Source organism: Myxine glutinosa, chromosome 4 (assembly GCF_964187855.1).
Source record: "Myxine glutinosa chromosome 4, kmMyxGlut1.1, whole genome shotgun sequence".
In the NCBI taxonomy this organism is placed as follows: domain Eukaryota; kingdom Metazoa; phylum Chordata; class Myxini; order Myxiniformes; family Myxinidae; genus Myxine; species Myxine glutinosa.
Window position 1 is genome coordinate 113866254 of NC_136264.1, and position 13244 is coordinate 113879497.

A 13244-nucleotide genomic window follows, 5' to 3' on the forward strand; every position below is an offset into this window, starting at 1 on the left:
TACTTTTAAAGGAAATAAATCCGAAAATGGCAGTGCCACAATCAGTTACATGGCTTGAGAATATAAAGTGTTGCATTTCTTCTTCTTTCAAAAAATAACGACTTCTAACTTCCAGACCGTACAACCAATCATGCTGAAATTTTAAGCACTTATTCTCCTTTATGAGAGCTACATTAAAATATTTTATATATTACAGAATATTACATTAAGTTTTCAAGTCGATCAATGCTGTGATTCAAGAGATAGAAGCTTTTTAAGATTCTCGTTCAATTACCTATTGCGGCTAAACCATTTGACTTGTCAAAACTTCTCAAGTAACGTTTTAACTTCCCCACATGGGGAACATTTGTATAAAGTTTCCACTCGATATCCTCAAAAATGTATGCTTAAAAACATCATAACTCCTAAACGATGCGATGTACGACGTCGTCATGTGGGAACGTTTTGTTCGTCATGGGCATGCGATTCTGCATGCAAAGTTTGGGCTCGATCTGTTCAGCCGTTGCAGATAAAAATGGGCTTTTGTGCTTTTCACAAAAAATTTCACAAGCTGAACCATGTGACGTATGACGTCGAAATTTTTTTGAACCTAAATTGTTTTAAACTAAGGTTACGTAAAAAAAATATATTCGTGGGAGCAAGGGATCTATTTGTCGAATTCTAACCTCATAACGTTAGCACTTTTAATATCCTAAATAACATGTTTTTGGTCCCATTGCAGAGTTCTTTAGAATGAGCCATGACTCAATTTTTTCCATTGAGCCATTTTGGAGATATAGAGGGCCAAATTTGAAGGCATTTTCCAAGATGGTGCCCATACCACGTGACCTATGACATCATAATTAGCAGTGAAAAATTCTACATGTCTAGCCGAACACTTGGTGAAAATTTCGTGTTAATCGGACAAACGGTTGCTGAGAACATTAATTTTTAGGTTTTCAGAGGTGAAAAATAGGGTGGAAGAATAATAATAAAAAACTCTAGGAAAAACAATAGGTATTCTTCTACATCTCATGCAGAGGAAACCTAATTAGAATGCGAGCACGTCTATAATGTATTGTTACGGTCACCGGATTTGGAACAGTGCCTTGATCCCAGTCCTGATGAACCAATGTTCATCTGACGGTTCATGAACCTGACGGTAAGGCGCTGGGTGGACTCAAGGTCAAATTCTCCACCAGCTTCATCGCAGGAGATTCCAATGACCTTCATGGCAATTCTTCATGCGGGTAGGCTAATACAGTATGGAGACTATCGTTGCGTGCTATCGTTCTCCAATAAACACAACAGTAATCCCAGAAATACTTTCTTTTTTCCAGAAAGGTTGTCAATCGATTTTGTTTTTATTTTGCTCCTTGCAGCATGGATACAGTCAGCTTCTTGTGTTTTAATTTAACTTTAGTTATTTATTTTTGAACACATTATCGAGGCTTGTGAACAAAATGAATGAATGAATGAATGAATGAATGAATGATCGTTTTAAGGCCATTTTCCCCGCTAGAGCGGGGGTTAGCCTTGCGGGCCCCATGACAATCATGGTTCCCTGTTTGAGGCAATGTTTTTATGGCCGGATGCCCTTCCTGACGCCAACCCTTGGTCACGCTCTTACGATGCGCAGGGATACGGTGTACCTATTCTAAATCTGGGTACACACCGTGATCATTCATCCCAACAAGCTGGTACTCAATTTGCTGACCTCGGAAGGATGACAGGCTGAGTCAACCCCCCTGGCGTTAATTCAGCGATCGACCGGGATTCGAACCCAGGATCCTAGTATCCCAAGCCGGCACCCTAACCGCTAAGCCAACACCAGGCTACTTGTGAACAAAATGGAAAGGGGGAAACACCAACTGCAGAGTAGAAGTGAGAGTGAAATCAAGGGCAGGGGGAGAAGCACAAGGAGGTGAACAAGCTGCACACCAGCTGAATGAAACGCAGCAAGAACACGAAGGAGAAAACGGGGATGAAACAGAAAAGGATAAACCAATCAACCAATAAAGTGAAAAGGTGTGAGGGAGAGGGGGGAAAAATCACAATAACCTGGAAAAGGGTTGTGTTTGTGGATGGGGTAATTTAGGGGTAGAAGAGATCAAGAGTATGAATGGGGGATGACCAGAGATAGTGGTGAACAGCTGTCTTGAAACTCTAAAGGGAATAATGGGACTGAACAGGCAAGGGAAGTTGGTTCTACAGGTAAGAGAAAAGAGGAACAAATGAGTGAGGGGAGGTGAGCAGTGGTTTTGGTGAAATAAAGAGGGTTACTGGCAGACCATGTGCCCTACAGAAACCTGGGAGGGACAAAGCACGGAAAGGGCAGAGGGTGCAAGACCAGAAAAAGAGGTGTCAGAAGACTGAGAGACCACCAACCTGTATACGATGGTAAAAGATTCAGCTTCAACGCAGGAGATTACAATGATCTTGAGGGCCTTGGCTTCCACAGCGTCAAGCTGAGGAAGGTGCAAGGCAGGGGCACCAGCACAGAGGGGAGAGCTGTACTCCATTAAGCTGTGGATGAAGCCCTTGTATGTGGATAGGAGTTCTATTGTGTCAAGGAAGGACTTTGCACGACGAAGGATGTCCATTCGACGGTTGGCTTTGGAGGCCAACTTTGAATAGTCGAAAAACACATTCCAAATGTTGGAACAGTTCCTGATTCTATCAAGGTCTGCAGAGAGGGAAGGGCCTGCTGTCTGACTGTCTGAAGGATGAGACAAAATACAGTGTCTTCATGAAGTATTCACACCCATTGACTTTTTTCACATTTTGTTGTTACAGCCTGAATTTAAAATGGATTAAATGGAGATTTTTTTTGTCACCGATCCACACATAATACCCTATAATATCAAAGTGCAAGTTTTTCTTTTTAGAGTTTTTTAGAAAATATTTAAAAATGAAAAGTTCAAATGTCTTGAGCCAAAAAGTATTCAATCCCTTTGCTATGACACTCCAAATTGAGCTCACATGCATCCAATTTCCTTTGATCATTCTTAAGATCAAACTTGATTCATTTGTAGCCAATTCAATTGATTCGACATGATTTAGAAAGAAACACACCTTTATATACAAGGTCCCACAGTTGACAGTGCATGCCAGAGTGGACACTCCACCATTTTAGTGCAAGGAACTGTTTGTAGACCTCCAATATAGAATTGTGAGGAGACATATATCTGGGGAAGGGTATAAAACAATTTCTAGAGTGTTGAAAGTTTCCAAGAGCACAGTGAGCTCCATCATTCAGCAATGTAAAGAATATGGAACTACCCAGCCTCTTCCTAGAACAAGCCATCCAACCAAACTGAGAAATTAGGCAGGAAAGGCCTTGGTCAGGGAGGTGACCAAGAACCCAATGACTAATGACAGAATTACAGCAATTTTCAAAACCAGGCTTTATGGGATAATGGCCAGATGGAAGCCACTCCTGAGAAAAAGGCACATGACAGCATGCCTGGAGTTTGCAAAAAGGCATGTGAAAGGACTCTGAGAGCATGAGGCAAAATATTCTGTGGTCTGTTGAGACGAAAACCAAACTCTATGGCCTGAATGCAAAGCGCTACGTCTGGCAGAAACCATCTAACAACATCCATGCCGTGAAGCATGGTGGTGACAGCATCATGCTTTGGGGATGCTTTTCAGCGGCAGGGGCTGGGAGACTTGAAATAATTGAGGGAACAATGAACACAGCCAAATACAGGCAAATTGTTGAGGAGAACAGTCTCTCAGTCTCTGCACAACACTCAGACTGCGACTTAGACTTAGAAAAAACCTTAGACTGCGACAAAGATTTATGTTCCAACAGGACAATGACTCCAAGCATACAGACAAAGCAACACTGGAATGACTTCAGAACAAGAATGTGAAAGTCCTTGATTGGCCTCACCAAAGCCCAGACTTGATTCCCATTGATTAATCTGTGGAAAGACTTGAAGATTGCTGTTCACTGACACTCTCCATCCAACTTGACAGAGCTTGAGCAAATCTGCAAGAAAGCATGGTAGAAACTCGCCAAATCCAGATGCTAAGCCGATACAGACATACCCAAGAAGACTCGAAGCTGTAATCACTGCCAAAGGCACTTCTACCAAGTATCGACTCAGGGGGTTGAATATACTTATGTAAATTAGATATTTCTGTCTTTCATTTTTAATTATTTTGTGTGGTTGACAATTCCACTTTGACATTATGGGATATTATGTGTATGATATTAAAAAGTGGTCATTGGGTTCATTATGGGATATTAAAAAAAATTCCACTTTGACATTATGGGATATTGTGTATAGATCAGTGGCAAAAAAATCTCAGTTTAATCAATTTTAAGTTCAGGCTGTAACACACCAAAATTCCCACATCCTGCGATGGAATGGTGACATACCTATCTATCTAGGATTGACTCTTAGCTATGAAAACGTTCACAACGTGCCGGTCGTGATTCAAAGAACCTGTCAAACCTCTTCCACAAACCCCACCTGGGCTTTTATGAACAAGCAAATAATATTTTCCACCAAATGTGGGTTCCATTGTTCGAAGCAGATTCTATCCATTTTGAAAAGGAATGTTTTAATGTTAGGTTACTATGATTGGCATGTTTGTGTTCAGCTCATTCGAGATCTATTTTTCCTCCCTTTCCACACTGCTCGATGAATGCATTTGACAGATGCACAAGCCATCTTAATTATGTATACGTTCACAAGTATACAGGCATCATTCATTCCAGCACTGCAATATTACAAGGCACCTATTTGTTGCACATTTTTTTTCTTTACCATTTTCCATGAGATAGCCAAATGAGGCGTTCAAACGCCAGGTGATTTTTTGCTTGGCTCCGAGACAGTTGGCAGGCATACAGATGTGAAGACAGAAATATAACTAGAACAGCACTCGGTAGAGAGCATACCTCCACCAGGTATGCTCTCTACTGCTAAGAAGAGAGCAAACAGTTTACGTTTTGTATCCCAGAGTAGACCAGGAAATCACAATACAGAATCACATTTAATCAAAATCATCCGTCCACAACTTTTTGAGATATCCTGCTATGTATCGTTTTTGGCTCTATCTCCCAATGGTGAAGAATCACTTCGAGAATTAAATAATTATCATATCCAAAACCATATTCAGATCTTCACCAAAATCAAATCGAATCGTCCTTACCACACACACAACCTGTCCACCAAGTTTCGTCCAAATCCGTCAATAAATGTTTGAAATATCCTGCTATATATCGTTTTTGGTCCTATCTCCCAATGGTGAAGAATCACTTAAAAAATTATAGTAGCCGGATCTGAATCCGGATCTTCACCAAAATGTAATAATTTCGTCCTTGTCACATACGCTACATCTCTGAAAAATTTCGTCCGGATCTGTCCACAACGTTTTGAGATATCTTGTTCACAAACAAACAGACAGACAGACAGGGGTGAAAACATAACCTCCATCCACCTTTGGTGGCGGAGGTAAATATGAACCTTTTAATAGGAATCGGTGAGTGTGTGATTGTAATGATGTTTGTATCACTCAAGTGTGGCAAAATTATAGATTTATATTGTCGATTCCTCATCACTCACCCAAGCATAGTGAAGGCAGGTATGGAGCGGACCCAGTGCATTGAAAGGAAGAGAAGCCGAGATGCTGACTCACAAATGTAGCTTATGCTCAGGCGTTCTGGTACTGGCATGGGCATTGTAAGCTGTCAGAGTTGACAAAATAATGGCGATAATCACATGTTAGATGCTTTTCCCAGTCAGACCATATCAATTCTTCATGTTGTTAAATTTGTTATAAATGATAATTTCTTGCAAAGGCATTCTAAAACATTTTATAAACTGCCAAATGCTGAAAGCAAATTTTTCAACAACAAAGAAAAAACACGTTTGTGAGATAAATTAACTGCCGGAACACCAATGTTTGCAGGAAAACTCCAAGTAAGCTAAACTTAGTCGTTTAGTATTAGTTTGCTTAGTCGTTAGTTTGCAGGAAAACGTAGTCGCCTCTTGCGACGCACAGGGAATTACCAGTGAACTCGTACTCAATTTGCCGACCTCGGAAGGATGACAGGCTGAGTCAACCCCCCTGGCGTTAATTCAGCGATCGACCGGGATTCAAACCCAGGATCCTAGGATCCCAAGCCGGCACCCTAACCGCTAAGCCAACACCAGGGACAAAAAGGTCCATAGGATTTTCCTCTATTTAATCAACTCACAAAGAACCCTTCCCAACAGACAGGATCATTCCCCCAGAATTAGCTCCGGGATAACTTGTAATATCCTAAGCCCAACTGGAGTGGCACGATATGATAGACATTTCCATAGAGAGAATTGGGGTGCTCCCACCACCATGAACCTTCAGGAGAGGATTTTTTTTGCGGCCAAGCGAGCTTCGCGGGATATCCGCCATTCACAATGTGAATAGCTTTACGTGATGTCCCACTGTTCACACGGTAAACATTGCTTCGTGGGATACCCCAACAGAGGTAAACATTGTTTCGTGGGATATCTCACCATTCACACTGTGAACAGCTTCGTGGGATATTCCCCCAGCTGCATAACATGTCATCCCTGCGAATTACTGTACAGAACGAAAACACTCCGCCGTATCTATTAGTACAATTAGGTGTCTCCCTTTTCCTCATTGAATCAATGACACAGCATGCATTCGTGCATTTTCATCGATGTTCGCAGATTTGCCTCGACATTCATGGTTTTTGCCTTAACATTCGCGGATTTTCACGATTCGGGATCCAATCCCCCCTTTTTCCATTGAAAAATGCCTTGCCATTTGCGGCTTCATAATTTGCAGCACTTTCCAGGAACGTACCCCCCCCCCCCCCCCCCACCCCGCAAATAGCGAGGTCTGACAGTATGTATGTATGTATGTATGTATGTATTTATATATATATATATGCAAAAAGGCACCTCCTGGCTTTAATTGTGAGCACTGCCACAGAGTAGGTCTCACACGGTAGAAACCGCATAATCTGCAAAGAACGATCAACCTGTCTGCCACCCAGACCATCGTTCCTGCCAACGCAAACCAAAACCAGGGAGTGTGCTGCAATCGGTGGAGATAACAATCAACGACCTACAGTGTGACAAGCGCTGTTCCAATCTCCTATGGATTGAAGTCCTAGACCAAACCGTCACCTCTGTCCCAGAAGCATCAGCCGGGCCACTCTGTAAACAGACAGAGATTTGATTATTTGGTCGACATTGGTGAAACATCAAACAAAGCCGCCAATCTGGATTTCACGATTATTTATCCGGATTTTTTTTGAAGGTGCCTTTTTATTTAAAAAAAAAAAAAAAAAAGGTATAAAAATCAAACATTTAAACAGCTTTGGACATGCACCTTGACCCAATGGCCAAAGCACACAGTCCATCAAGACTGTCCCATTAGCATACACATGCACCTCAGCCCAAAGGCTGAAGCACATGGTCAATCAAAACACATGCATCCTGACCCCAAAGGGCCAGAATGCATGGTCATACAATTGGACCCCTCCTCCATATGAGTGAGCCCCCATCACTTCAACACTATGCCGTCCCGACGAGGGCTCATTTGCCCTCATTAGGACGGCATACTGAAAAAAATCTAACCAATTGAGGACCAAACTAGTCTATTAAATGCAAAAGGGCACCTCCTGGCTTTAATGGTGAGCACCAGCCACGTCACACACGGTCGAAACTGCATAATTCACAAAGAACGAACAGCCTGTCTGCTACCGACACCATCGTTCCCACCAATGCAAACCAAAACCAGGGGGTGCGCTGTGATCGGTGGAGATAACAATCAACGCCATACAGCGTGACGAGCGCTGTCCCGATCTCCTGACCTAGGTTTTAAAGGCCAATCTTTGAACACAAATGCATGTTCACTACGGTCTAGTTTTTTGAGGATGAAACAAACTCTAAATCATTTTCCATAAAAGAGTAATTACAGTCGTGGCTAAAAATATTGGCACCCTCGCACGTTTTTCAAATAACTCACAATTTTCTCGAAAAGTAAGTTGAAATTGACAAAAGTATTTGGTCTCCACAATTCTTTATTTCACTGTTAATATTACAGAATCATTATTTTTGATTCAGAACTTAATACAGTATATCCTTTTAAAATAGAAAATAACAAGAAATGGCATTGACAAGAGTATTGACACCCTGTACTTAATATTTGGTAGCACAGCCTTTGCACAAAATAACTGCAGTCAAGCGCTTCCTACAGCGATGAATGAGCTTCCTACACCTCTCTACTTGCAGTGTGGCCCACTCTTCTTGTGCAAACTACTCCAGTTGTCCCAGATTTGAAGGGTGCCTTCTCCCAACTACTGTTTTCAGATCTCCCCACATAACAGGTGTGCAATGGGATTTAGATCTGGACTCATTGCTGGTCACTTCAGAACAGTCCAGCGTTTTGTCTTGAACCATTCCTTGGTGCTTTTTGAGGTGTGTTTGGGGTCATTGTCCTGATGCAAGACCCATGACCTTTAATGGAGACCCATCTTTCTGACACTGGGTTCAACATTGCACTCCAAAATGCCTTGTTATCTCCTGATTTCATAATGCTATGCACATATTCAAGGCACCTAGTGCCAGGGGCAGCACAGTAACCCCAAAACATCATTGAACCTCCTCCATGTTTGACTGTAGGGAAGGTGTTCTTCTCTTTCAAGGCTTCACTTTGTTTTCTGTAAAGATTATATGCTTTACAAAAAAGCTCTAATTTGGTCTCATCTGTGCACAGGACATTCTCCCAGAAGGATTTTGGCTTGTTCAGGTATGTTTTGGCAAACTCTAGTCGGGCTTTCTTATGTCCCTCTCAGCAGTGGGGTCCTCCTGGGTCTCCGACCATAGAACCCCCTTTCATTAAGTTGGTGACGGATGGTGCGAGTTGAAACTGTCATACCTTGTGTCCGAAACATTCCTTTGCTGCAATCTTCGATCAAGTTTTCTCTTGCAGCCACGTCTAGGGAGGTTGGCTACAGCGCCATGGGCCTTAAACGTCCTGATAACATTGCGTACAGTAGACACAGGAACATCAAGGTCTCTGGAGATGGACTTGTAGCCTTGAGATTGTCCATGCTTCACTGCAATCTTGTGTCTGACCTCCTCAGACAATTCTCTGGTTTTCTTTCTTTTCTCCATGCTCATTGCAGTACACACAGTGACACAAAACAGCGGAATCACTCCTTTTCTCTATTCAAACTGGTTGAATGAGTGATTTTTATATTGCAGGCACCTGCAACTCACCACAGGTGAGTTAAATTCCAAAGTAAAGGAGAATCACCTGCTTGAAATCTAGTTATTTCTCATAACTTCTAAAAGGTGCCAATAATATTGTCCGGGCCATTTTAGGATTTCTGTGTGGAATAAGCTAAGATTTAGTAATTTTTTACAGCTTTTTTTGTTTTGTTTCACTACAAACCAAAGAAATACATATGTGGATACCAAAATATTTTTTAATTTCAACATTTTTCTGGAAGAAATGGTGCATTATTTGAAAATATTGCAAGGGTGCCAATATTTTTGACCATAGCAGTATGTCTCCCCTATTAGAATTGAAGTTGGTGTCTTGCAAACAAGCCTCAAGTGCGGTGTACATACTTTTTTTTTTTTTTAAAATAACAATAAATACAATGTGCAGAAAGTTGAAATTCACTGCACGTGATGTGCAACACACGCAGAGTAAAACGAGTATTAATTTACGTCTGTAGGATGTCTAATCGATAGCGTTGCTGAAAACTGATCAGATCAAGTGTTGTACTTGTCGAATTATGACATTGCTTCGTTGACATCATCATTAACATATCGTTATGTTTGTGGGGGTAGGTAATGAAATACTTTAGTCCAGATAGGATTGTGTAGAGTAGTGTGCTCCAAGTGTCGCGAAGAAGAAACCTTCCTGTAATTAAGTCAGGCCTAGATGTCCTGTAATTAAGTCAGTAAGCGTTATATGTCTCCATGCGAGGGGTGCAGCTATGCTAATTAGTTAGGGTATAAGGGTAGATTCCCTGTGTGTAGTCGTCTCTGTATTTTTCCCTTCGTTCTTATAACGCTTACACCACCAGCCATACGATCAGGTGATTCGGTGATTTCGCTCGGTGATTTCGCTCGCTCGGTGATTGGAGCGAGTGTGACGTCAGAGAGAACGTTCGAGACGAAGGAGTAAAAAAGGACACGTCCCGCCATTTTCTCTCTCTCTCTCTCTGTCTGTCCTGTGGTTCATTGCAAGCAGTCGCACAATCACTTCTCTCTTTCTTCTGGCGTTCGTGGCAGGCGGTTCGAGTTGCATTGGCTTTTTGTCCCAGGCTGGTCACAGGCGGTCACATTCACATGGCGTGCTCTCCCTTGTGCTGGTTTGGTGCAAGCGGTCACGCCATTGTTCTCTCTCTCTCCCTGGGCCATCGAAGGAGGAGGGATTTGGTTACCTCGCGCGGACCAGCTAGTTGTGGCGTTACTTCGCACCCTCGAACGTTTTCCAGCGTAGGACCTGGGACCCATACCAGTCAACGACCATCAGGGTTTGAGGGTCATGTGAGGGAGACCAGAGCTGAGTACCAGCCAACACACCACACTACACATTTATTTTTACTTTCATTTATTTCTCCCTGTGTCGTGTAATCAAGTCTGATGGAGGATCCCTCATTTAGGAACTTAGTTACCGTACCTTTTGTTATCCTGGCATTGATTTTTATTAAACCTTTATTTGTTACATTTTTAATCCCTTGTGTTCTGTCTTGTTTATTTGTCGTGGGTTTGAGGACTCCCATCGAAATCCGTGCAGGTAAGCTTGCTACCCTCCACCCCCCCCCCCCCCACCCATCCAGCACGTGCAAAAGGTACCGCCATAGTTGGGTAATACCGCCAAAGCTCGTTTTGGTCATCTGCCGCCCTGAGGTCTTCACTACAGGGTAGACACGTGACAATATCTTATTCCCCATGGGGAGTACTTGACAATGAGCCTCGTTTCAATTATTTCCATTGAGCTGTTTCGGAGATATAGAAGTGCAACGTTTTTTTCAAGATGGCGTCCATACCACGTGACCAAAAAAATTATATAGGCAGAAGCGCTCCTCAGATAAATTTTTGTGTCAATCGGACCGACGGTTACCGAGAGAATGAATTTTTAAAATGTAGATACGCACATACGTAACCGAATGCCTAACAACGCTTTTCGTTTCACAAGCGCAGGATAATACGCTCAGGTGGCATCAAAATGTGAAAACAGTATGCCCAAGGAGATGGTCCAGACCTCTAGCTTGAGATTTAGTGCATCCAACTATTGCTGAGAGAGAGAGAAAGAGAGGCAGCAGCATGTCCATAAATGAGTGACCAGGCCGGAATCCAAATTGGTGATTAGAGTTCAGGCTGTTTAAAAAGGAGGAACGATTTTACATTGGTAGCGATGATGGATTCCATGAGTTTGCTTGTACATAGAATAGAGATTAATGGTCTGTTGTTGAGAGGATCTGTTTTTGCATCCTCTCGTCAATAAGTGAGGCCAATGGACATCCATACATACGAAAGGTGCCAGAACAGAGGGACCACATGAAGACAGCTTACAAAGGAGAAGCAAGAGTAGCAGCTGAGCAGGATTTGAACACATGGGCATTGGGCACTTATGTAACCTTGGCCTGTCACAGTATGCAGACTCGAAGATGAACAAAACTTTGTCAAGGAGGCAGTGTGTATGACGGGGACAGGTTAGGACAGAGTGGGATGGGTTGGGTACATAGGATTTTGAGAGAAACGCTCAGTGGAGATATACTGCCCTGCCTCGTTTCGAGCAATGTCTGAGGTACCCAAGATGGCATGAGCAGCCTTTTAGACACCAGCTGTGAGCTGCACTCTTCAATACATTAATACTCATAGAATAGCGTTTTCACAAAGCAAGAGAAGACAGCACAGAATAAGATTTGATTCTCTTCAAATGAGGACGACTAGCTCAGAATTTCCATCTGCATCCATTGCTCACACATGCTGGGATCACAGGTTAAAATCCCATATACAGTAGTCTAATTGTTCTTTAATGGTGACAATTATTCCCACATTATTGTGGGGTTGCCAGGGGGGAGTTTGGCCCAAAGTCTTTTACAAACTGCCTGGTCAGGCCTGACGTTCAAGCAAGGTTTGGGCAGGAATTTGGAATTTGGTCGTGGTGCTTGCGACAGCTCATCTACTCATCGCGAAGGACACCATGGGATCTTTGACATCGACCAACCAATACCAGCAGACGGGATGCCTAGTTTAGTTTAACGTCCATTCGGGGAAAGGCGCACAAATTGATGAATCACCCCACCTGTGAAACACTGGGATGATTGTAGTTTATATCTGGATCGAGAGTCGAACCCAGATGAGACAGCTAAGAGGCAAGTATGCGTACCTCTAGGCCACCCTGCCAGCCCGATAAACCCATATACTGCACTAGATATATTTATCCATTGGCTACTTGACCTTGTGATTCATCTAAAAGCACAATGATGATCCCAATGACCTTGTCCAAGGCTCCACAATGAGAACACTGTTTCAAAAAAATGAAAATGTGATAACTTGCATTTGGCTTCATTTCGAGACTGCCATTTGAAGTGATTTTTTTTCCACATACACCTTGCATTGTACTCAACTTGCATATACCATTTACTTCAACTCTTGGCAGGGTCTATAGTTCCCTGGCAGCAGCTGAAAAGCATCTTGTGAATAATATAGTGTGTTGGGAATTATTTTTTCTTATGGGATTCTCAGCTTAATCCATGCTGGTGTGAAGTAAACTGTTGTGAAGAGTGTTTACACTATTGCACAGACTATTACCTTGGAAATACAAAATGTTCAAAAACACTCCCTCGGTGCAGTTACAAGTATACTTCACAACGAGTAGTGCACTGTGTTAATAGGTGGACACATCGTCATATTGTCGGAGGGAATTGAAGAGAGAGGAAAAAAATAAAAGGGAGTGGGAGTGGGTGGAATGAAATACTTCCACGTGTGCACAACCAAGAAAAAATTGATAAGGAAAATAAAAGAATCGCAGCAAATAAATTCAATAACGCCAAATGTTTCTCATCTCAATTTTATGACAAACCACCACAACAGACAGGTGATAATAGTCATGGGAAGCCCCAGGAGAAACTGTCCAACCCCAAATTAATAGCGCAATGCGCATTACCTACGGGCTAAGAATCGCCAAATGGTCAAATAGGCCAGGTTGATCTGCAGGCATAAAGAACCACATGACCTGATTTGCACCTCCAGTAATGGTCACTG

The 13244-nt window shown here is 42.5% G+C and overlaps 1 protein-coding gene across 6 annotated transcripts in view; it reads right to left on the reverse strand.

Moving 5' to 3' along the window:
• The window catches only part of LOC137425093 (nuclear receptor subfamily 2 group C member 2), a 169694-nt gene that overhangs the window by 11880 nt on the left and 144570 nt on the right, over positions 1–13244 (reverse strand). For all 6 annotated transcript variants that reach the window (XM_068113134.2, XM_068113133.2, XM_078776290.1 and 3 more), the window contains one exon: positions 5559–5680. In XM_068113134.2, the coding sequence (XP_067969235.1) occupies positions 5559–5680 (122 nt within the window). The remainder of the gene's footprint in view (positions 1–5558; positions 5681–13244) is intronic.